Raw genomic sequence first — 23,128 nt, forward strand, 5'->3', positions numbered from 1 at the left:
CAATACATTACGTGACGTTTTATTTAAAAGCAACAAATACAAAATAACAATATATAGGGACATGTTTACATACAATACATACAGGCAAGACTAGTTTTCTATTAGTCTCTTTTTAAAAGGAAAGGGCATGGGACACAATCGGTAACAATATTGTCTACTGGAATCGTCATGTTTGTAATCCCGCTGGTCTTGGTTTCAGCCGGAGGTTGTGGCTACCTCTGACTGCAGGAGCATTTCACCTACATTGGCAGTATTGAAGATGCATGGGTGGCACAGGGTAATAGGGTGACTGACATGGTTTGTGCTGGCTGTATTGGTAACACCCCTGAGATATTAGAGGTATATCCATACTGATCCTGTACTCTGATGTCCTGCTCAATGCCTGAAGTGTTTGTCTCTGGCAGTGCTGCTCTAGTCGTCCAGTGACAGTGGCAATGATATCCTGCTCTCTAATGTGGCTCCTTTTTCCTTTCATGTTTGTGAACAGTGCAATATGGAAGTAGAACTAGGAGCATTTTTTATTTTCTTTATTTTATGAAAAGACCATTTTCATCCACCCACTCCCCGACTGATCTGACCAAATTGTTTTTGTGTGGTCAATATCCAATTTCCCATCAAGGCATATTGCTCAAAAGTCAGCAGAAGGGCGGCCACTTGGGATCATTATCAACATTTCCTGTGAGATGTCTTTTAAGATGACCGCTGTCCATCATCCCTAGTGTATTTAATGTGTGTGTTTTCTGTAAGGGGAGTCCGGTTTCCTCTTTCCCCGCTCCCTCACACCTCCTCCGGATCCATTGGACCCTCAGCACCCTGGGGAGCATCTGTGTGGAGACGGAGGATGGGTTTGTTGCACATGGGGCACACGCTGCGGATCTCAAGCCACTTAAGCAGGCACCTGACGGGACAAAAACAGTGACAGTTAGCTTCAAAACAGTGACAACAGAATCTAGTTTACCAGGAGCAAGTTGACCAGATTCTCTATCTGGAATCATAACTAATCAGGAAGCCATCATAAATATGGTGGTTTATTCCAAAATGTGATTGTTTGGTATTGCTCTCACGGTTGGCATGGTATAAGGAGGGGAAAAAAATATATATATAATATATAAATAAATGTGGGTGTACTTTGTAACTCCTAACATGAACCACTTAAAAATCTATATTTTCTGCAATCAACAATCAAGCAAGCAAAAATCTAAATATAAGCTGCATTTAGAATGAATTTGTTCTGACCATTCTTGATGAAAATGTGTCTTGCAGATTTGAATGAGCTAGCTGTAATTTTAACATTTTATGTTGCAATTTGTGTTGTTGGCAAAGGAGCAGAGATGTCTGAACAGTTGGCTAAAAGTAATGCAGAAATGCTCAAAAAGTATGCAGTTCAAATGGTTAACTAAAAGTCATGGATTACAGGCTGGAAGAGCTAATTAAAAGTAATGTGTGGCTTAAATTGTTAGCTGAAATTAAGCTAATGGATGAATGTTTGAAATCGCTAAACGTCCACCGTTAGCTTCTGCCACTAATATAAACGTAAACTTGGCCAAATAAACTTAACATTGGCAGTTAAATGCTGTAACAATACTGTAAAAATATGAATATAGTGTTAAACAAGAGACTATTTTGTAATGGGATCATAACAGCCAAGCGGGCCAGGGGCTTTTTTGGGAAGAAGTTGACCTTCATTTTGATCTCTTCTACACATGACATGTATCATGAACGGTAGCAACACTACAACAGCGACAAAATCTGTCCACAGACAGACAAACGTATAAACACCTGGCAAAATACTGAAAACCTCCTCTGTGTTGGTTCCCACTACAGAAGTGGCCCCAGGACCACATTTTGTCATGATGAAACGCATAGATTTACAAGGTAAAAACAATACCAGCGTTGCTGTCGTGGCTGGTAATAATATCCAGTTAATGATAAATTCATAGCTAACCAACCCAACGAAAGAAGGCAATGGGTACTAGCCAATCAGAGGCAGAGTAGGGCTGCTCATGTCAGTCATGACTTTGATCCTACATCCATGGGAAATATCTTAACATATAGCCCTTTTTAAATATGTAAACATAAACATTCAATGCATGTCCTAGTTTTTATTTCTTGTTGCAGTGTATGTGAATGACATCAGCTGACAAGAAGTTAACAAGGACCACGGCTGTTGCCTAGCAATGAAATCCCATTAAAAAGGTCTATAGCCAACAGCCAGTTAGCTTAGCTTGCTTGGTAACACGGTGAAACTTTGTCCAAAAGGCAGGAAAATACAATTTCCGACGCCTCTAAGGTCACTATTAACACGTATCTTGTTTTAGTCTGGACTATTTCTTGGCTGGACGCAGTAACATTAACTTCTTGGGATTAGCTTCTTCGAATACCTGTGTCCAGTCTTAATGCTAAGCTTCTGCAGCTTTGTATTTATTGTACAGACATGAGATTGGCATCTTTCTTCTCATCTAACTCTCAAGCAGAAAGCGAGTAAGTGTATTCTTTTCTGCTATCTGTTTAGAATTCCCAGTTCAATAACACTCACTTCTTGTGAAATGCATGTGAGCACGGGCACACGCCCAGTTCATCTCTGGTCCTGAATTCTTCCAGACACACTGCACAGGTTTGCTGCAAGAACAAAAATAACAGCAAGGTGAGCTCATGTGTGATTGGATTTTTTTTCCCCCGTGTGGCTGCATTTCTCTTTAACAGTGGGCTTGTGTCTCACCATCACATACAAGAACATTGCCATTTGTAAATGAGGTAAATTTGAGCAGGAAATGAATTTAATCTGGCCTAGATTTAGAGCATAACCGGTATAAACTTGTTTACTGTTTTTAAACAATGTTTATACCTTGGCTATGCTGCCTCATAACAGGACTATTTCAACCTGGTCATAAACAGAGATTGGTCATTGACTTGAAAATGACCCCTAACCACTGCTGCCTTGGAATAAAAGAGAACTTGGAAAAGCAATCTTTTTAGGCATCACAAGAGACAAGAGAAGAGATCTTTTTATAATGCATTTTGAATGAGTCCAGTTATTCCTGGAGTCTGCTACAAATAGAGAGCCAAACAGGCACTCTGCACACTGACTTTTTTTTTTTTAATGGCTGCATTGAGACACAATATATTTTCAGGACATCTCTCAGTGTGCGCAGCATGTTCATCACATCTGAAAGGGGACATTGATTGATTGAGTTAACCAACCCAGCTTATATGGGTGAGGAGCAGTATGGGTAACATGAAATGTGTAGCCTACAGCTGCCAGGTCATGATAACATACATGTTTAACACAAGCAGAAAGAATGACTTACTCCTAGAAGGCTCAGTTTCTTGCTTGCTCCCTTTAGCACCACCTACAGTTGGAATAAAGGAGAAGGAGAGAAGTAGGCTATTGTGTGTCGTGAGTGATGCGTCAGCTTATTATGTTGGCAGAAAATCTATGGTGTAAAACAGACACTTTAGATGGGTTCAATGTCCTCATGTGACTGGCTGCAAGAGGTGTGTACTCCTTTTGTTGCATGGTTAAGATAGATAGATAGATAGATAACTTTATTTATCCCCAAGGGGGAATTAGGTCACCGTAGCAGCGGTACAGAGCAATCAGCAATCAAAATATTTATTATGAATACATATAATACAGCTGCAGCTGGAGTTCAACCTTCCCCTAAACTAAAAATATTTTTTTTCCCCCACCGCCACACTACACTGTGGCACTCTGTTACCCGCTCACCATATCAGGCCTTTCACACTGCAGCTGCATGAACAGTTTAAATCAGAGGGCAGGTAAGGACACATGGATGAAGTCAAGGGCATTTATAAAGGGTGGTGTTAGGTTTCGCAGCTAAAGTAGGATTTATAACTTGCTTCAGAAGCCTGTGTTACATGTTCACCCAGAGTGACATATACTGCAGTGACATACCTCATTGTAGCTGAACTGCTCTCTTGTTCCTTGTTGTTTCAACCTGTGAGGCAGAGAGAACAACATCTGTACGGGAGAAGTGACTTTCGTAACAACTGTAACTGAAGTCAGTGGTTCCCAACACGGAGGTCACTACCTCCGCAAGAGCTCGTGGGTATGGAATGCCATTTAACCTCTGTATGGTCTTCGGGTCAAATTGACTTGTTTCCAGTTTTTAAAAAGAAGAAAAATGGTACAAGTTTGCATTTTTTCTACCTGGAACGCTATGGCCCTTAGCGTATTTTATTTGATACACATATACAGACATAAAATAATAATTGAGCACACACACTAATATTCCCCACACATTTACATCCTTCATCGCACACGCACGCACACAAGCATGCATGCATGCACGCACACACACACACAGATAGATTATAATCTAAACCAAGAGAAGCTGTTTGCTCTCACTGTCCCTCACTCTTTACCCTCCGTCATGTGTCCACCTCCACCACGAAAAACAAATCACATTTCCATTGTTAATTGTGTTCTTGTAGAGACTGATTGCAATCATTAAACATATATGTTATATCTATTTTTTGAAATTGAGATAAAGACAATATATGTTAATGGTTTATGAAGTCAAATTTTATTTCAGACTTGTTTTTAAGGCCCCAAATATGTCCAGGGTCAATCTGACCCGAGGGAAACCAGAGGGTCACAAATGTGAAGACCATACAAGGGTTAAGTCAACGTTAAATAAATAAATGCCTACATATTGCTATGAATTTTTTTTTATTATGGCTGTGAAATAAATCATGAAATAAATAAATGAGGCTACAAATGAATAAATGAACACAGTTCAATAAACCATCAATAAATAAATAATTACATAAATGTGGACTATGCTGACTCATTCACACATTTATATTTACGTTTATTGTAAATGTATTGCCTCGTTTAATTATTTAAGGATCGATTTCGTAGCCATATTTATTTATTTATTCTCTATCACTTTTGTTTTGTTTAGTTTTGTTGTTACATTTCTCCAGACACTGCGTCATTCTGGGGAAAAACTATAATTTTACCTCTCCAGGTTTACTCAAATGAAGCAATCTGGGAGGAGAAAATCATTCTGACTGAACTGCTCACAACTGATAGACATGCAACCAGTTATTGGAGATATTACTCCATGTTAGGGGGCCACAGGCACAAACATTAGGAACCACTGACTAAAAGAATTCATCTAATTCATCTGCAGTCTGTCACCAGCAAACATTTATATACATTTGTTTGCAATGTATAACTCGAGTGATTACATTTTTATTCATATCATTCTACTGATGCTGGATTTTCCAGGCCAGTAATCATTTGAGAATAATCCTATAATTATATGTCTGTTGTATCATTGTGTCATTTTCAGAATAAGCACATAACATAAATAGACATAGAATTCTATGTTATGAAATGTGCAATATAAATTAAACAAATGATATTATTATTGTCATCATTATTAAAGATAATGGTTCTTTAAATATGGACATTATATCTGCTTTTTTAGATTTTTGGCCACATGGGGGCAGCGCAACAGGCTGTTATGTGAATACATATATGGGGAACAGCTTATTTACACATCCAGTAGATACGGAGCGACATTAGCATTCATTTGGAGTCGTGTGTGTTCTGTCAATGTTAGTCCAACATTCCCTCTCCTTGTAGTTTTTTTTTGGTCGAGCTAGCTAGACGGCTAGTTTGGCGCTAACTTTGTCGGTCTCTCTCTATCACAATTTAGCATTAAACAGCTTTGCCTCTGCTTTACTATGCATATATACATAAATACTAGCACAGATTGATGTTTCTTTCTATATGTAGTAATGTTGGCAGCTCTGCGGGGCATACATTTGCATCATGATTGCTATCATCATGTATTAAGAGCTCATTACAAAGTAAGTTTTGAATTCATTTTCAACTGTTGTGGCTCACTGTGTTGCAATGATTGTTCAAACTGCCAAAAACTCTCTGCAACTGGAACGCCCTCTCGCTGTAATGTTACTTCTCTTTTTTGTACTTTCTGCTTTGACCCTAGTTTCTCATGTTAGCAACCTTTTTTACTTTCTCCCCAGATTTTCAGTCACCCAGTCTCTATTCCTGCCAAACCTCTGCTACCTACCTGAAAAGGTAGCAGCAGAAGATGAGACTGAGCATGAAGACGAAGAGACCGATGCCCAGCACAATGACATACACATTGAGCGGGAGGTGATAGATGTCAGACGTCATGCTGCAGTAGTGTTCAGAGCGCTGAGAACCCAAACCACACAGGCATCCTGGCAGGAAGAGTTTGCAGATTACAGATTACATACTTGACAAACATGTAACTGTTACCTAGCAGGCCTAACAGTCCGGCACGTTAGTAGGTTTAATAAATATTCTTTCATTTCTTATACGGTTGAACGTAGGTGTAACTGTCATTTTGTGGCCCTTTCATGACAGGCAACCTCAAAACCTTTTCATTTATAGGTTTTTGTATTTTTAGTTGCTTTACAGCTTCAGTCTTCTAAATAGCATTTTCCTCCTCAAAATAGAGCACTTCTGAAAAAATAGTATCAGTGCAAGTCTAATTTGGTAGCGTAGACTTTAGAAGACTGCAATTTGTTAGAAGAGTTAAGCCCTTGAGATCTGTCAAGGAATGATTATTATTATTTGCATGTGGTTAAAATTGTACTTAAACTATACAGTGAGGAGAAGGAGGAATCATGGCAGAGAAGTAGGACATTGTTGATCATTAACAACAACATTAATCTACAGTATAGCATCACAGACTTTGAGATTCTGGCTGCCAACAGACACAGAACAGCCACCATATGTTTGCACGACAATGAGTATAGGGACACTCTGGCTCATCTCCACGTAATCAAGAGTGTAATGAATATTTGTAACGTAATTGTTGGTGTTTTGGATGCTGGTGTACCCGGGGAGCTGTGTCTGGCACTGCGGTGGCAACAGAGGCACTCATAGAACTGTGCGTTAATTGGCTGTGAACAAGACAAACACGGAGGACAGACACCACTTCCGCCACACCACCATCTGTTCCACAGACTCTATAGAGGTGAGGTGATGTGTGTGTGTGTGTGTGTGTGTGTGTGTGTGTGTGTGTGTGTGTGTGTGTGTGTGTGTGTGTGTGTGTGTGTGTGTGTGTGTGTGTGTGTGTGTGTGTGTGTGTGTATGTGTATGTGTGTGTGACAGCACTGGGGGATGGGAGTGTATGGGTGTGTGGCGTCTGTCTGAAATGTGTGTGTGTTGCAGGTGGCAGGGGGTGGGGTAAATTAAACAGATTGAACTCTCGGGGACTAAAGCACCATTTGGTAAAACAATAGCGGAGGAAGCCCCACTTCCACAGGCCACATGTGTGCCTATTAATTTGCAGCGAGGATGTCTCTTTGCCAGCCTCTAAATGTCCATGTGTCTCTCTTTAGGGTGAATGAATGGGTACAGCTTGCACACTGTGGGGGGTGAGGGTTGGATAATTTGACATGGCTGGGTGGTTGGGGGATTTACGGGGTGAGGGGGATTTAGTGTAGGGAAGACCTAGGGTAGCATAATGAGAGATACAATTATGAAGCAGGCATGAATGCGCTGCAGAATCAGTCATCAGCGACAAAGAAAAGAACATTGGATAAAGTTAGAGACTGGAATATCTTACGTTTCAGTTGTCATGGCTGTAAAACCAAACATGACCTTGAATTATTATCATATTTTTAACTGAGGCCTCATTTGCCATTTCACAATCACACCCATTATGTGTATCCCGTAAACCAGCCCACTAAGTAAGTGAGTTTATGAGATACAAGTAAGCACACGTGCCACCACTTCTTGTGTATTTGGCAGCCGGCAGAGAAATACGCTCACTTACTTACCGTTACACCATTGGAATGGTTGCATGAAATTTGACTCCCAGGGCGGCAGCAGTAAATCCAGGCCCTGTCAGCAGGAGAAGGCTGGAGCTCCGGACACTCACTGTGTTTGGTTTCAATCACTCTGAGCTGGATCTCTCTTTTGGTTTGTTGTTTCAGCTCCTCCACAAAAACAACCATCAAGATTTTCAGATTTGCTCAGATTCCACAAATCCTCTGGAGGTGCGTGCTTTTCTTCTCCTTCTTTTGTTGGCTCAGCAGTCTGTGCAGCCCAGCATTCCCAAAATCTGGATTAACCACTCCGTGTAAAGATTGGGAGATTTGGGACTGGGTTTTTTTTTTGGACGGGGACTGAAGATCTCATGTGCTCCTCCTACTAGTTCAAATGATGTCATCACAGGAGAGAGAAGAAGAAAACAAAGACATCTTATTTACAAGAAGTGGTTGTTTTTCACATGCATCATACCATGTGTTATTCAGGAGTTATTACGACATGCTGAATCTAACCGAGTCACAATGTCATCAACAACTCAGGCTGCATTGTAACATGAAATACTTACATTTCCAGCAGAAAATGGGTCTCTTTGACTTCACTTTACGTCCACCGTGTCGCCCCCCTCGCCAAAGTCAATGACATCCACTGCTCAAAATGACAGTCCTCGTCCAGTGAAGGTAATTATCTGGCATTAGTCTGTGCTTTGTCTTCCTCCCAAAGCTGCTTTTTTTAACAGAGGATTTTCACAAGTCTCATCCCCCTCTCCTCTTTTTTCTCCTCCTCCAGGCCTGTGATCTTGCAGTGGGTATTCCTCCTCAGTGTAGATGGCAAAGACCTGCTCCCCTCAAAGCCCAAACAAAGTGAGGACAGCCCCATGCAGTCAACAACAGTCCTCTGTTGGGTCTGGTGTTCTGCTGGTGAGAGTGTGTCTGTGTGTCAGTTAGTGCATGTGTGTGTTTGTAGGGTGGGGGGATCCTACTCTCCCTCTAACCATCTGCTCCTTCAATTGAGAGGAAAAAAATCAGAGACAAAGACGAGTGTGTGTGCACAAATGTGTCTGCGTGGATCGTGTTCAGACTCCCCCACCTCCAGCTGGCTGTGTCATGGCAGGCTTCCCCTCTTCCTCGTTCAATCCATAATGGTGCTCGGAGAGAGCCTGCGCTGAAATTCGCCTTTTTCTCTTCCTCCCCCTTGCTCTTGCTCTGCCTTGGGTTTGTAAACAGATCTCTGCTCATGTGACCAGCCGTTTTGCCTCGCAACTCTCCTCTCCCTCAGCCCTCCCTCTCTACCTCTTTCCTCCAATCTGTAGGCAGGAGGAAGGCAGAATGAGCCAGACACCGACGAATAGAGCGCCTGCAAGCATGCTGGTGTGTATGCGTCTGCATGCGCACCCCCCTGTGCATGTATATGTGAGAGGGAGAGAAGAGAGACGTTTGCAGCAAAGTCGAGGGAGGACCCGGTCAGTGGCATGCGCCCGGCCCGTGTCCTGACAACCAAAACAAAGCCACTTGCCTGACGTGGAGGTCAGCGGAAGAAGAGATGATGCAACCTCATTCACCATTCCCTTCCTCTACACATACACAGATTGTTATTTTGGAGCCACAGCAAATTATTATTCATGTTTGCTTTGTTTGATCTATATATAAACACCATGTCACCCTTGAAGCAGGGGAGAAGAAAGATGTATCTCTGTAGATAAAGAGAACTGAGTAGGAAGCACGATTTGAAGAGAAATGATATGAAGAGGGGGGAGTGAGACAGAAAAGTCACAGTCTGGACAAAGACGTTGCCTGCACGTCCACCCCCACACCAGCGGCCTTGGCTGCCAATTCGCTGAGGGAGAGAACAGCTGCTGGGCTACTGGGCTGAGCTGTGAGACGGTCAAGGGGAGTGCTGCTTCACCAATCCCCAGGGGGAGGGAGGGAGAGGCTTCAGTGGGATCCATGCCATTTTCATTCACCCCCCCCCCCCCCCCCCTGCCCTAGTAATGACATTACCACTGAATACAGGAACAGCTGGACTGGCCACACAGATGCATGAGCATAAACACGGTCCTTAATACACTGCACCGTTGAGTGATCAAATGTTTCAGAATCGAATATGTGTTTTGTAGCTACAGAGTTGTTTGCTGGTTTTGTAAGCAGCACGCCCTCTTGTGAAATATGATGAAAACGCCATCATCAACAAGAGCTTCCTGAAAGTATGTTAAAATGTTCACAGGTTGTTCAACTGTCATGCCGTTGCTGTAAAGTATATTGCCAGCTCTTTTCCAAATGTAGACAACAGGCCTTTTCACAGCAGACACATCGACTCGTCATAGTAGGAAAAGCACAGTAGTAAATGACAAAATGAATGATGGCTGAAATCCATTTAGCTGCATTGATTTCATGTTACTGGTATTGTGCATGCTGACTCACTGTCACTCTCGCTGGGACACTTGAATGCAACAGAGCCATTGTTAGTTTTATTAGTATAACATCTGTTCTTTTCCTACTATGGCAATTACAATAGTTTGCCATTCAAAAAAAGTAAAGCCTATTCCTCAATTTGTTAACAGGGAGTGACTTATGAAACTGAGTAAAAAACAAATGAGGGAGCAAGAGAGATGCAAATGTTGGCCTTGTTTTCTTGGTGACATGTAAATAGTTTTGGCAGTCCCAACCTTTTGTGTTTGCATAAATCACAGGTTTGCCTGATGGGAAATATAGTGCAATTGTATGTTTATCTAACCCTCATAACAAGACCAGAAACATGCTTCGAAGCCTGATGGAAAAGTTGTGACCCTGATAAACCTCTGTGGCAGTGGCAGGTATTGGATAATGGTAAATGTGAAAATGTAGTGCAATTGTATGGAAGTGCCACAAAGTTTGAAAGCTGACTCGCCCGTTCCTTTTTCAGCATGGCGAGGCTAGAAATAGGACAGTGGTGTTAAGTTTGGCCTTAACAGAGCTGAGATGGACAGATGAGTGTTATTCAAATCTTCTTTGTTTGGGACGGGAGAGGGAGACAGGGTGCACAACTCTGTCAAACAAACACATGACTTTCACCCAGGAGTGTGACTCCTGTGTGACGGTGGAGATCTGCTCTCTAGTGAGTGCACTTTTCTAGTTTCTTGTGAATTTTTCATCAGAGAAAGATTGTATAATTTCTTCTATCAAAAATTGCATAGTCTCGGGGTGCCCAGTTGCTCACCTGGTGGTGCTGTTGCCCCACATGCAGAGGCCGAGTCCTCACTGCAGGAGCCCTTTCCTATCAATCTTCAGCTGTACCTTCTAAAATATACATCAAAAGCATAAAAATAATAATAATAATAATAAGGTTGCATATTGTGGCTTCAAAGCAACAAGCAGCAAAGGATTGAGAGGGCACATGCTTTTATGACCCACGTTGTGTGCCCTCGGGATATTTGTGGTGACCCTATACTCGAGAGCAACACAAACATTCACTAGTGTTGTCAATGACAACTCTCCAGTGTGCTGTAATAGTGCTTTACTATCAGCCTGATGGCAGCAGCTCTAATTCCGCAGCGTAGAATTTACACATTTCTGATTTTTGCCAAGCTCTGTCCCTCAGAGAGCAGAGGCAGATTCTTTTCAGGAATTCATTTACTTAGACAAAATAGTTGTGACAACAGTAAAAATAACAAACATCTAAAACATCTTTTTTATTTAACTGAACTGAATGTGAAGCAGCAATATGTTGACAATTGTATATATATATATATATATATATATATATATATATATATATATATATATATATATGACAACTGTATGATGCTCAAGTATTGTACCATCAGTCAAATAATTTATTCAGTGAATTTAGTTATATAGTAGTAGAATATTTGTTAGATATTTATTTATGTAGATATGTGCATTGAAGTAAAAATCTAATTCCATTATATTTCAAAACAATGAGTAAATCACTAACACTAGCTATTAGAAACAGAAATTATTCCTGAAACAATAACTGCTGAAAGTCAAAGAAGAGCCATTGCAAGCTTTTCTTTGCCCTTTTTAACTCTTCAGACCTTACTGTAATACACTGCCCATTCTCTTTTCTCCACTTCATGGGTGTGTCCCTTTACAAATCCATTTGCTGCCCCGTTGGCCTCTCCATTCAGTCTGCCATTGTTTTCGCCATCCATTTGGTCCTTTCTCAGAGCCAGAGCTGGCTTACAGGTGTGCCAGTTGCGTAAAACTTTATTCATATCATCCTGCGCCCTGATACCCAGAAGCTTGTCTTCATCACTTCCTCCCTTATCCTCGTCTTCATCGTCCTTGCTGGAGCGACGGTGGTGGAAGCTGCGTATCTCCCCACTGATGTTCTCAAAGTACTGTTGGATGCAAACCTTGGCGAAACTCTTGGCATGCTCCTTACAGGTCTCATCAAACATCTTGCGCTCGATGTCAATGTAATGAGACCAGTACTTGGTCTTGAGGAAGGCGGCTTGGGTAAAGCATGGTCGAATTGCTCGGATCAGGAAGGCTGTGAAGGTCATCATTAGCAGGAACATCCATCCACATGCCTGTAAAGTAGTATATCATTATTAATATTGGTTAGGTAAAATGACCACTATTTTGAGCACTCAACCCTGATACTACATAGGCCTATATGTGGAAAATATAAATAACAGAGAAATGGACTTTGGTTCAAAATCTGGCTAATTTGTGTTTTTGTGTTCCTGCAGTTATAGTGGTTCAACAATTGATTGAGAAAAACATATTTAGGAGCTTCCTGTAAGTAGCTCATTAACAGAATCTGTAAATCGATAGACTTTCCAGAGACATGTTACTTTTAAGCCTGTATAATTTCCCTTCGGCTGATCAAAGACATAAAAAAACAGTGTGGGTGTTTTAAGATGGATTGAAATAGGTCCCAGTTCCATGAATAATTAATTTAGAGGTTTAGCTATCTCTCTAATAAGTGAACAGGAAAGCTCCAGTGAACTCAAAGTGCAAGGCTAGAGTCAGGAGATTTAAAATACAGTTTTTGAGGAATAAAGCAAGGACATTTTAATTTGCTTAATCATTGTTTTCTGTGATGAAGTTGGAAAACTGCCTTCCGAAAGTATCCCCCAACTTTTGGCAACAGTTACTGTGTATTTAAATTGACTGATGATCTGACTATTGAAATTTTGTTCAGAGACTTTCCAAATACTGAAAACACAAAGATAAATAAAACAATGTTTCTCATGTGGTATTGTGAAACCCACATTTCATTTTGGATATTTAATGAGACAGGATCAGTGTCTTAGGCCAGGTCATTATGACTTTTCATAGATAACATTTTTAGGCCTATTTATTCCCAGTAAATGTCCCAGTAAGCCATGACAGTGTGCTAGCGAACCAGCATGCTCATACAGAGACCTCTGTAAACCCGTGGATACATTTTTTTGAGCATCCCTACCGCTTTGAAATTACTCTTTTGATCCATTCCATTCCATTCCAGGCGTCTACCATTTGGATAGTCAAGAAGAGCTGGAAGATTTGATTTCTACTAAAGTTAGCAGACTGCTAAACTGGAAGTTAGGCGGCTCGGCTGGCAGAAGTCTCCGCTGCGCCTGCACTATGGCCCAAAAGTGCAGAAGCAGTGCTAAAAATCCAGCAGAACTCCATGCGCCACTGAGCAACTTTCATAGATATTAGCAGTTATCTTTATACTTCATGTACATGTTATTTACACATGTGTGTTTCCTAATGTGACAGGTCTAAATGTCTTCTTTGAAAAAGACATATAGAAGCTACGACCCTGATGACAACAGATTTACTTAGGCTTCATGAAGTGCTTTAGTTACTGTCTAAAAAATACAGTTTGGCCATGTTCTCAGGGTTAGCTAGCCAGCCTCACTGACCACGAAGCTTCAAACAACCATGGGGGTCATCCCTTTGTTCCCTGAGTCCTATGTCCCCGGTCGCATAAGCCATATGCCTTCGCTGATTTAATTTAGTATTTTTTTAGGGTTAGGGGTTATGGTTAGGGTCGGGGTTAGGTGTTATGTCTACATAGGCCTATTTTCCATTGAATTGTGGAAAAAATAACGGGGGAACATAGTTAACCTCGCGAGACCATCCTGATCTTTGAGCTCCATTGTATTTTACTCATGGATCTGTCTGGTAACCTGCGGTAAAAAATTTTTGGAGAGGTTGGCCAAGCAACCGAACCAATCAGCAGGTTTTTTTTGTTGTAGTTGTTTTTTAACCAATCAGCTTTGGTTTTGAGGAGAGTGGAAGTGTGGCCGATGAGAAGTGACTGTTCAGTGTAAACAACATGGCGGCTTCCACGGATGAGATGAGCGCAGCTATCGAGCAAGCCGCTAACTAACGTTTTATTCTCTTGGATCCTTCAGTTGGAATATGGACGGGGCACCTGAAATTGTGGCTTTTATCTGTAAATTCACGTTACACAAACGACATGTTTACCGACATGTTGTTTACTTTCTGAGCTTTGCCTCGATGCTCTGTTAGTACATCATACGCTTCGTTCGATCTGATTGGTCTATTTGGCATTTATCCAATCAGCATCCAGTATTTCCGCCCCTCCTGAAAAGATCTCCAACCAAGAGTTCCCAGGTGGATATGCAGAGAAAATGCGAATTATGCAAATCAATCCATCTGGCAGAGTCAGGTTAGAACATAGGACCTTTTTGGGGAAATGTGGGGAACAATGGACCCTTTTCTTAAAAAAGGGTCCAATGTTCCCTGGTCACATACAAAGTGGGGAACCTAGGTCCCGGGGAACATAGACACGCTCCCCAACCATGCAACCTTATAGGTCATAATTCCTCCTAGGGTATTCAAATGTTCCATTAAACTGATGTTTGGGACTACTTTCACAAAGATAGAGTTATGCCAGTCTTACAGAAATTTTGCTGATATAGTCTCAACATTTTAGACTATTTTAAGCCTAATAAGTTAGCCACCCTGCCCCCAGGCTAACTTTGGACTAAGAACCATGTTATTCGGATAAATTTAGACATCTAACCTAACTCTGACTGGCAGTTAGATCTATGTCAAAGTCCGACTTTGTGAAACCAGCCCCAATTCTGTGTCTGCCAAAAACATATCAGCTACTGATAGCCATTCAGAGAAAAGTAGAGAAAAACTCAGCAGGCTACCTGTGATATACACTTGATGTAGCGTGAAGCTGCCTCTCTTATTTCCTGATGCTCAAATAGGTTTTTGCATGGAATCCTTGCCAGCAGTCTGAGCTTCTCTGTCTCTGACATCCCAGTCAGCAGACTGTAATTCCCAAACTTGTCAATATCCAAGTTGATGCTGAAAGCACAGAGGAAGCTCTTCCCATCCATGAGAGTGACAGACACCCACACCGCAGGTGCTATCAAAGACCTTTGTGTGACTGAGCAGAACATGTAGCGAAGAATTGTTGGATCCTTGCTCCGCTTCCCTGTGGGCCTTTTCCACTCCTCTGCAAGTACTGACACATTATTGTTCAATACAAAACCCAACAGAAAGAACCAAATAGATGGAATAATGAGCAGTCCGATCCCATAGGTGTAGTTGTATTCTGGCATGCAGGGGCAGCTGAACTCGAAGGCAGAGTACATCTGTGCACTAGCTAGTGCCATGATACCACAGATCCCATTCACAAAAGATTCCTGGTTGGACTGGAGGAACTGGAACATCATACGAAACTTATCCATTTTGGAAGATGTGGTGGATCTTCAGTTAAGATGGAAATAAATCTGAAAAGATGTGCAATAGGAAGTTTGAAATCAATCAGTGAAAAAGTTGTAGAAAAGTCACCACAGCATGCTTATTGTTGTGACACATAATTAACTCTGAGAACCAATGTGCTATTAAACTATTCTCCTGTTGTGTTAACTGAAGGTTTAGTAACTATTGAGTAACTACTTTCTGAAAATATCACCTTATATACAGGTATTGTACATTTTAACTCCTGGCTTTATTAGTGGTTTATCAATTGTTTACTAGTTAATTAGCAATTGAAACAGCTATCATATCAATTATAGATCATAAACAGGAACAACCTTTGGATTGATAGATGTGAAAAATCTCTAGTTATTGAAAAGTGAAGTCTACCGTTATATTTCTTAATATGTCACAAAGGGCAGAGAGTTTCTAACCCTCTCATAAGCCTACAACATATGTTAGTGAGTTATCAATTATATGTGTTAATAATGCATTAATAAAAGGTGCTTGCATGCGTATATATATATATATATATAAAGAGAGATAGAGAGAGCGAGAGAGAGAGAGAGAGAGAATAATACATAATCTGGCACCCCATATATATTGATCAGAAGGTAACATGACAAACTCACACTTACCGGTTTTCTTAAAAGTGGATGAACAAAAGAAAAGGAAAAATCATATAGTGATAATGTCCATACTAAATAACTTGCAGTTCTTTATATATTTATTAGACATCGTTGCTCGGACCGACTGAAAGGTGTTTCTCAATTCGCTGTGGTGATGTTCAAAGCCGGCCACATCATCTATCATCATGCCCCTCCCTTCACAGTTGTTCAGTATGATGTAACAAAAAGGTTCTCATTTAGCGCACATTTTCTTTAAAGTAAACCAGTTTATTTTTTTGACCAACAGTTTTTTAGAAACACACTCCTAGTCAGTCCTTTTACAGTTCACTTTTTTCCCCTTTCTTTTATATGAATATAGTAGTAGTCGTGTTAACTCAAGTTGCCTGAACTGGGAATACAGTGTTGTTAAGCTGTAGTCGAGACAATCCAAACATGCAAAAATGTTCTCCAACCATTCAAATGTCTGTGGCTTTGGCTGGAAAATTTGGTTGTTGTTAAGAGGTGAAGGGTGAATCTGTTTCCACTTGTTTAATCAGAACCAATGAAATCAAGGCACAATATAAATGATATATAAATATTAAAATATCCAAGGGATTTGATACTGTATTTCAAATAGCCCTTTTGAACTCAACTGCACCCACCAGAGAGAGATAAAGAGAGGAGAGCTTGATAAACCAGTTAGAAGCCCACAAGAGGATAAAAGGCAGGGGCTTACTCGCCTATTCATAGATGCAAACCATATTCCCAACAGTTTTGATTTCAACAATAGTGTGCAGCCTAATGCATAGTCCTTCATTATGTCATATAAGATACTGTTATGATGTATGATTAATTCAGTGACTCAGAGTAAATGGTTACCTTCAGACTGTTCTGATTATGCAGTTAAACTTACAGGAAGTCTGTGCTATCTGTTTTCTTCTGTGCATTGCACAGGAACATGGGCAGGGTGTGCAGGAAATAAGTCACGAAAGACAACCTACAGTGATCTAAAATAGGAAGAGATCACCAAGCTGTGACGGTGCAAGGTTAGTCTCTTGCTTCCTCCTTTGTACCTACACATTAACGAAACGTTGCAAAGCTAAGATAATCACTTCTTTCGGTGCGTATTCTTGTCGTTCTCCTTTAATGTTGTGTACAGTAATATTTAGCTGTAATACATTGTGTTTGATATACAATGTAATCACAAAAATGAGTGACGAGGAAGCTTCCAGGCCATCGAGGAAGTAGCTTCTTTCTTATTTGCTTTGCATCATTGTGATGTTTGGTATTAATTTTTAATGTAATTGCAAGGATTCATATTCATTCTTTTGTTTGTACCTATTTCAAGTACCAATGCACAATTAAAAACAGTACAATTTAATACATTTTTAAAAAATCATTGAAATTATTTTTTAACAATTCTTTTTGCTGTTTGTCTTATTCACAGACAGCATTAACAATGCAAGATACTCTGCTGCGAGTGTTTGTGTTGGCTCTGGGTCTCCTGACGTATCCCAGGGATGACTCTGGGGTTAAGGAATGGGATGACATCACCACAGAGGGCATGCAAAAGCAGGGAGAGTGGCTGCTGAGAGGAGAGAAACTGGACCATGAAATGGTACATGTCAGTGAGGAAATGACTCATACTAACAACAGAGGGCCTGGGGATGACCTAAAAACCATTCAGTCTGATCAACATGTTGCTGAAAATGATAAAATGTCAGTCTTAGAAGATGTGACTGTCACCATTCATGATTCAGAGGAAGACATTGCTGACCACAACTCACCAGAAGGAGGATATTTTATAGGTAAGACAAATCCAAGTTGGCAACAAAAGACAAAAAGTGAACCCGAGACTGTTCTGAAGACTTCACAAATTGACCATGAACCAAATGGTAAAAAACAGCTGTATATGAGGAGTAAACAGGGAGCAGACATCCAGACTGATGGCCCTTATAAAGACTCAAGCACACCACAAGAACAAGAAAAGTCTGAGGAGAAGGAAGTTTTCATCTACAAAGAACAAGAACCCCCTGTTTCACACCTTCACACCGGGACATCAGAGAATGAAACTTCAGAAGCCTGGGAGGAGGACTACCTCTGGTACATATGCAGCACACTCTCCATCGTTTCCATGATCCGCTTCTTTAGGAAATATCTAGGGAGAAATTCCCAAATGAAACAAAAAACAACCAGAGCCTTCCCAGTGACCTGCACCGCTGATGATGTGCTGCTACCCGACAGCGACACTCTGCAGCAATTTCATGCTAAATGTATTCAAGCCTCATCCGAGAAGAAGTGGAAAGGGTTTTTGGAGGGGTTTGCAAATGATCTATTGGAGGCAATGAGGACTGTCTGTGATAGAAATAGCGGTATGGTGATTGATGACTTTCAGATGGAGGGTGCATGCAATATCGTCGTCCCCTTTACCCCACCTGATCCTTACAGCTTCCAGAGTCTGCTCACGAGCAATCAGGCAAGTGACCTGCTGCCGGATATGCAAGTCTGTGGTCAAATCAAACTGGTGGAAAATAAAAACATCCAAAATGGCTGCCACTGTCAGTCTCCTAATTCCGATGATATGTTGTGCTTGCTGCATTGTGAGAGTGGGAAAGGACAGGCGAAAATTAATGTTTATGATTGCCTCCTTTGCACAAAGAACTCCTTCCTGTCAAAATCACAGGTTACCAGATGGTTTCAGAACACCATGAAACAGGCATGGGAACAGATTTCTCATAAGTATGAGTTTGAGCTTAACATCCGCTACATAGGTAACCTGGTAGTTCGTTTCAGATCAGGGAAGAAGATTAGCTTCAGCATGAATCCCGTAGTTAAAGTAGACACCGATGCCCATTTCTTAATAACTCCTGGCTCCTCAAACAACTTGGATACTTTCTGGACACTGTCCCTGACCAAGTATGAAGATCGGTTTTTAGAACTCATCTCTAAACGCCTGCCTGTAAACTCATGCCACAGTCAAACATTTGAAATTGTACGTTTTCTTCACAAGAGACAGACAGTGCTTTCAGGAAGATGTGCTCTCAAGGATTTTCATTTCAAAAGTGCACTAATGCATCTGCTTTTGACCAAAGACCCATCACAGTGGAAACCCAGTCATGTGACTGACAGGCTACAAGACTTATTGGCCTTCATGGAGAGAAGCCTTGAGAAGAAGCTGTTGCACCATGTTCTTATTGGGAACCCTTTAAAGCAGAGGGTTATTCAGATTCCTGATGAAGTTGCTCATGCAAAGAGTGTGAATCTCTTCCATCCCCTTGTGGTACACAACTGCATGTACAGAAACACTGTGATGCATTTCCAGGAAATGCTTAGTAATGCACACATGCTGATAACTGATTATGTTGATCAGCGTTAACAGTGCCAAGCATTTCATTTTTAATATAAAACATATGCAATTAAAGGTTTCAATTTTTAAATTCTGTTTTAATCTAAATCACTGAAGTTGTCATTACTTGACCACATTGCAATAGAACTCAAGTACAAGAAATGGTTTAAAAATTTTTTATTTCTTTAGTATCCACTCTTCCAGTGGTGTGGGAATTCATCATGCTCTGCCATGCTGGGGTCATCAAAACCAAATGAGTCAGCATCAGAGTTTTTCATCAAAGGGCCAACCTCGCCATATCCATCCTTGGTTTTCAAGTCGACCTTCCAAGAGTGACTGGAGATGACATTTCCAGAAGCTGTTGAATAAAAAAAGAATTAAAATGATGATTTTGCCTCATTTTCAATTAAGGGATAAGGACTTGGGATTTGAGTAAATACTGTACATGACAGCAAAATGCTCGACAACTTTAAGAATTTCAAAAACGTACCCTTATTTGTTGCTGAGGTACAGGTTGAGTCACAGCAGGTGCAGACAGAGTCCTGGCCGTACAGCTCCTTCCACCTAGACCATAAACAGGTTATCAGGTCTTGCAATGCCATATGGCAAGCTTGATGACTGGCAACTGAACAGTTGACAAGCTTAGTTTGGCCATCAAAACACTTTTCATCCTAAAAGACATTTGTGGATAGTTTACTTAAGCCAGACTTTAGGTTTTTACGCATTTGGCCCAAACAGCTGAAGGTCTATATGAAAAATTGGGGAGGGGCGACATTCAGCAAAGAGAGCCAGGTCAGAGTAAAAACTGGGCGATTGTGGCAAGGTCTCAGCCTCTGTATGGGCCCCTGCTCTACAAGGTGAGCTCCTCAGTCAACTTACTTGTTGGTAGTTTGATCATAATTGCAAGCCTTTGAAGTCGGAGTAGGTGTAGTTTTCCCCATAGAGACATCACAGTGCATGTAGAGTTGCTGAAAGACAAAATTGTAGTTTGAAATATTGATACTTTTCCAAAACTGTGTTTCACAAGAACACAATAGCTACCATTGATAGCATCAAAGCTAAAGGAAAAAGTGCAGATTTACAATCTGATTTTCAACCTGAGGCTTCACAGAAGACAGGAAAATGAATGTGTGCACACAGTGACTCTGAACCAGCACTGCATGCCTGCGTTTTTAAATTAAAAGAACAAATCCTACGTTGTGGACCAAGGACTTTTAAATATAGTCTAGAGCTCCGACAGTACCTGTGTTGAAGACGAACTGGAAACCTGGTCCTTGAAAACCAAGCCAGTCACACTGAATCTCAGGGCCATCTTTGAAGTTCCAGGGAGGAACTTAGACTGTTGAGTCATCTTGCCATCAACCATACAGCTGCAATTTCAGATAATTTGAGCATTACCTTCAACCATGAAATTATATATCCATCTTATTCTGAAATTAATTAAAAATCTTACCCATTGTTGCCAATAACCGTGTATTTAGGATTTGAGTTGGGGTCTCGGGAGGCCGTCACAAAGCACTTGTTAATGTACAGCCTCTTTTCTCCAGACATAGTGCCACCAGGTTGCTTGACCTCAAAGTACATTGGCTGGCCCAAGGTGAAGGTTTTGGAATCTGTGAGCGCATTCCCTGATGCTGTGGCAAAGTGAAGATCAGTCACCTAACAGCCATTTTAAGCAATGTTCCCTGAACTAACACATACAGCAGCCTGCTTCATTACTAACAGAGTGTTCTCAGTCTGAATTACTGAGAATTTCACAAGCTATGGAAATGTAATGTGCATATATTTTATCACACCTTCAAATAGACAGGTGAACAGAGCTATGGCAGCAAGAAAAGTGGTATTTTTACATTTGTGCATTTAAAAGTGTATCCATCACTTAAACAGCCTGCCCTTTGTCTCAGGAAAGCTTGTTGCAGAAAGGCCTTGTGCTGAAAACACTTTTGCATGTTAGAGGGAAGAGTAATCAATTCACATGTGTATATATAAAAAAAGGGAACATACCATCTTGAGGCGTAAGGGTGAAACTGCTTTTTGGTTGGAGTGCTTTCAAAACTGTGCCTCCCTGTAGCTTGGGTAGGAACCCAACTTCATAAGAGTGGAAATACCTGCAATAGTCAAGTTAAAGCTGACATCAATACAACATTTGAAAACAGCAGCCATCAAATGTCTTATGGTCTGCAGAGCATCAATTTAAAACTCCCATAATAAAATGCTGTTAGCTAGGCAAAAGAAAGAATTTATAATCTAGACCAAAAACACATTGTAGTCAATCTGGCTAAAACAAAGAGAAATCATACCTGGGATAGTCACACTGCAGCGGAATGTTAAATGGTACATCTCTTAAAACCGTACCGGTTGGCTTGTACTGGAGTGAGTTGCGAATGTGCAGATAATCTGGCTTGCTCTGGAACAAACATTAGTTTTGGTTAGTTTGTCAAATGGAAGCAGAAAACAAATGTATTGAAAAACAGAGAACTGAACTTTTACCCACCTCACTCTTGAATCCACAGTCAGTTGTCAGGGTGTACAGTAGGTAGTAATATGGTTTCTTACCACTGTTAACAGGACAACTGCCTAGCTTCAAATATTTGTATGCATCCCTAGTCTTAAAGACATCTGTGCGGATTCTTACATAGATTCTGTCAAGATGGCATAGCAGCTCAACCATTTTTCCCGTGGTTGTTCCAGTTGCAGGACTAACAGTGGCAGTCTTAAGTAACATTTCCTTGACCCAGGTAGGGAGGGCTCTAGCACCCTTTTCTGGCTTTAAATCCTCCTTCTTGTCCTTTGAGCCAGAGACAATCACAAACTGAGGAACTTTCCTAAAAGTTGTTGAAGATCTACTATCTGATGCACTCTTTGTGAATTTGGTTTCAGGCCCAAAGGTTTCAGCCATCTTAGACTTTTCTTCACTGATCACACCCTCCAGTCTCTTCCACTCTTGTTCAGGGTCTGGCAAAGAGGGGCCATACCCAGGACCTCCTCTAAATTGATAACTATAAGCCGTACAGAACAGCAGCAATCCAAATACAAACCCCTGCCTCAGATCCATTGTCACTCCAGCAGCTACCTTCCACTGAAGCTGACCCCTAGTCTAAACAGGTTGGATGTGTTAGTGGTGTTTCAGCTGGTTTTTGTACTCTGCAATCAAGAGAGGATTACCACAGCTGCAGCAAATGCCAATCAAGAACAACCAATGAGATGTGACCAGTGATAATCACTCTTTATTGGTAGCCTATTTGTCATACAGGTGTGGGTTTGAAAAGTATTTTCTAATATATGTCCTTATCAATTCCAATTCAATCGTATTATGTGGAGAATAATATATACATTTAACCAATTCGATTTAATTCAAAATGACAAATTTTCTATCATGCATGGATCAATCATTATTCTTGAGTATAAAAATGAAGCACTTTATATTGGTATTATATATTAATTAAATTGAGATATAAAACCCAAGGTTAAAATAAAAGGCTGCAAAAGGCATAGTTACAAAAGTATGTTAATAATTGTAAATAATTCCTGAAGCAGATTAATTTAATGCAGGCCTGCACGTTTCATATTATTGATAGGCTTAAGAATATCCATGTATTTTCCAGATTCAACAAACATCAGTCAAATTCAAAAGATGTGGGAGATTTAGTAAATACAATGTTTGGTTTCAAATCAGAACAATCAAATCCAGAGCCAA

The 23,128-nt window shown here is 40.7% G+C and overlaps 3 protein-coding genes across 4 annotated transcripts; 1 reads left to right on the plus strand and 2 right to left on the minus strand.

Annotated features, from left to right (window-relative positions):
- Nucleotides 1-3: 3 nt before the first annotated feature.
- Nucleotides 4-9,641, minus strand: LOC310955525 (RING finger protein 122). Of its 2 annotated transcripts, none has more exons than XM_083925368.1 (7): nucleotides 8,370-9,641; nucleotides 7,813-8,182; nucleotides 6,069-6,222; nucleotides 3,917-3,959; nucleotides 3,309-3,350; nucleotides 2,537-2,619; nucleotides 4-898 (listed from the first exon to the last, which is right to left on the minus strand). In XM_083925368.1, exons 2-7 carry the CDS (start codon nucleotides 7,835-7,837, stop codon nucleotides 778-780), a joined length of 468 nt encoding a protein of 155 aa, XP_083781494.1. In that variant the 5' UTR covers nucleotides 7,838-8,182; nucleotides 8,370-9,641; the 3' UTR covers nucleotides 4-777. The 2 variants fall into 2 exon arrangements, with proteins under 2 accessions (XP_083781494.1, XP_083781493.1); XM_083925367.1 differs by having other exon boundaries at nucleotides 7,813-8,185.
- On the plus strand, nucleotides 8,538-19,461 carry LOC310956489 (inositol 1,4,5-trisphosphate receptor-interacting protein; the record flags this gene model as incomplete). Its single annotated transcript, XM_083926723.1, is given in 3 exon segments — nucleotides 8,538-8,698; nucleotides 8,700-8,721; nucleotides 17,533-19,461. Coding segments are annotated over 3 exon segments (1,971 nt in total). The 5' UTR covers nucleotides 8,538-8,678.
- calhm1b (calcium homeostasis modulator 1b) lies at nucleotides 11,829-15,467 on the minus strand (the record flags this gene model as incomplete). The annotated part of the gene is made up of 2 exons (XM_083925328.1): nucleotides 11,829-12,332; nucleotides 14,922-15,467. 2 exons carry the CDS (start codon nucleotides 15,465-15,467, stop codon nucleotides 11,829-11,831), a joined length of 1,050 nt encoding a protein of 349 aa, XP_083781454.1.
- Nucleotides 19,462-23,128: the final 3,667 nt, after the last annotated feature.

This window comes from Echiichthys vipera (genome assembly GCF_963691815.1).
Source record: "Echiichthys vipera genome assembly, chromosome: 2".
Taxonomy (NCBI): Eukaryota; Metazoa; Chordata; class Actinopteri; order Perciformes; family Trachinidae; genus Echiichthys; species Echiichthys vipera.

What these genes read in the sequence shown, in the direction of transcription:
- LOC310955525 (XM_083925368.1), bottom strand. Translation starts at nt 7,837, where the DNA reads ATGCAACCATTCCAATGGTGTAACG. An exon ending in TTCTGCTGCTACCTTTTCAG is followed by an intron (nt 3,960 to 6,068) that starts GTAGGTAGCAGA and finishes TCTGCCTCACAG; the next exon opens with GTTGAAACAACAAGGAACAA. An exon ending in AGAAACTGAGCCTTCTAGGA is followed by an intron (nt 2,620 to 3,308) that starts GTAAGTCATTCT and finishes TTGTTCTTGCAG; the next exon opens with CAAACCTGTGCAGTGTGTCT.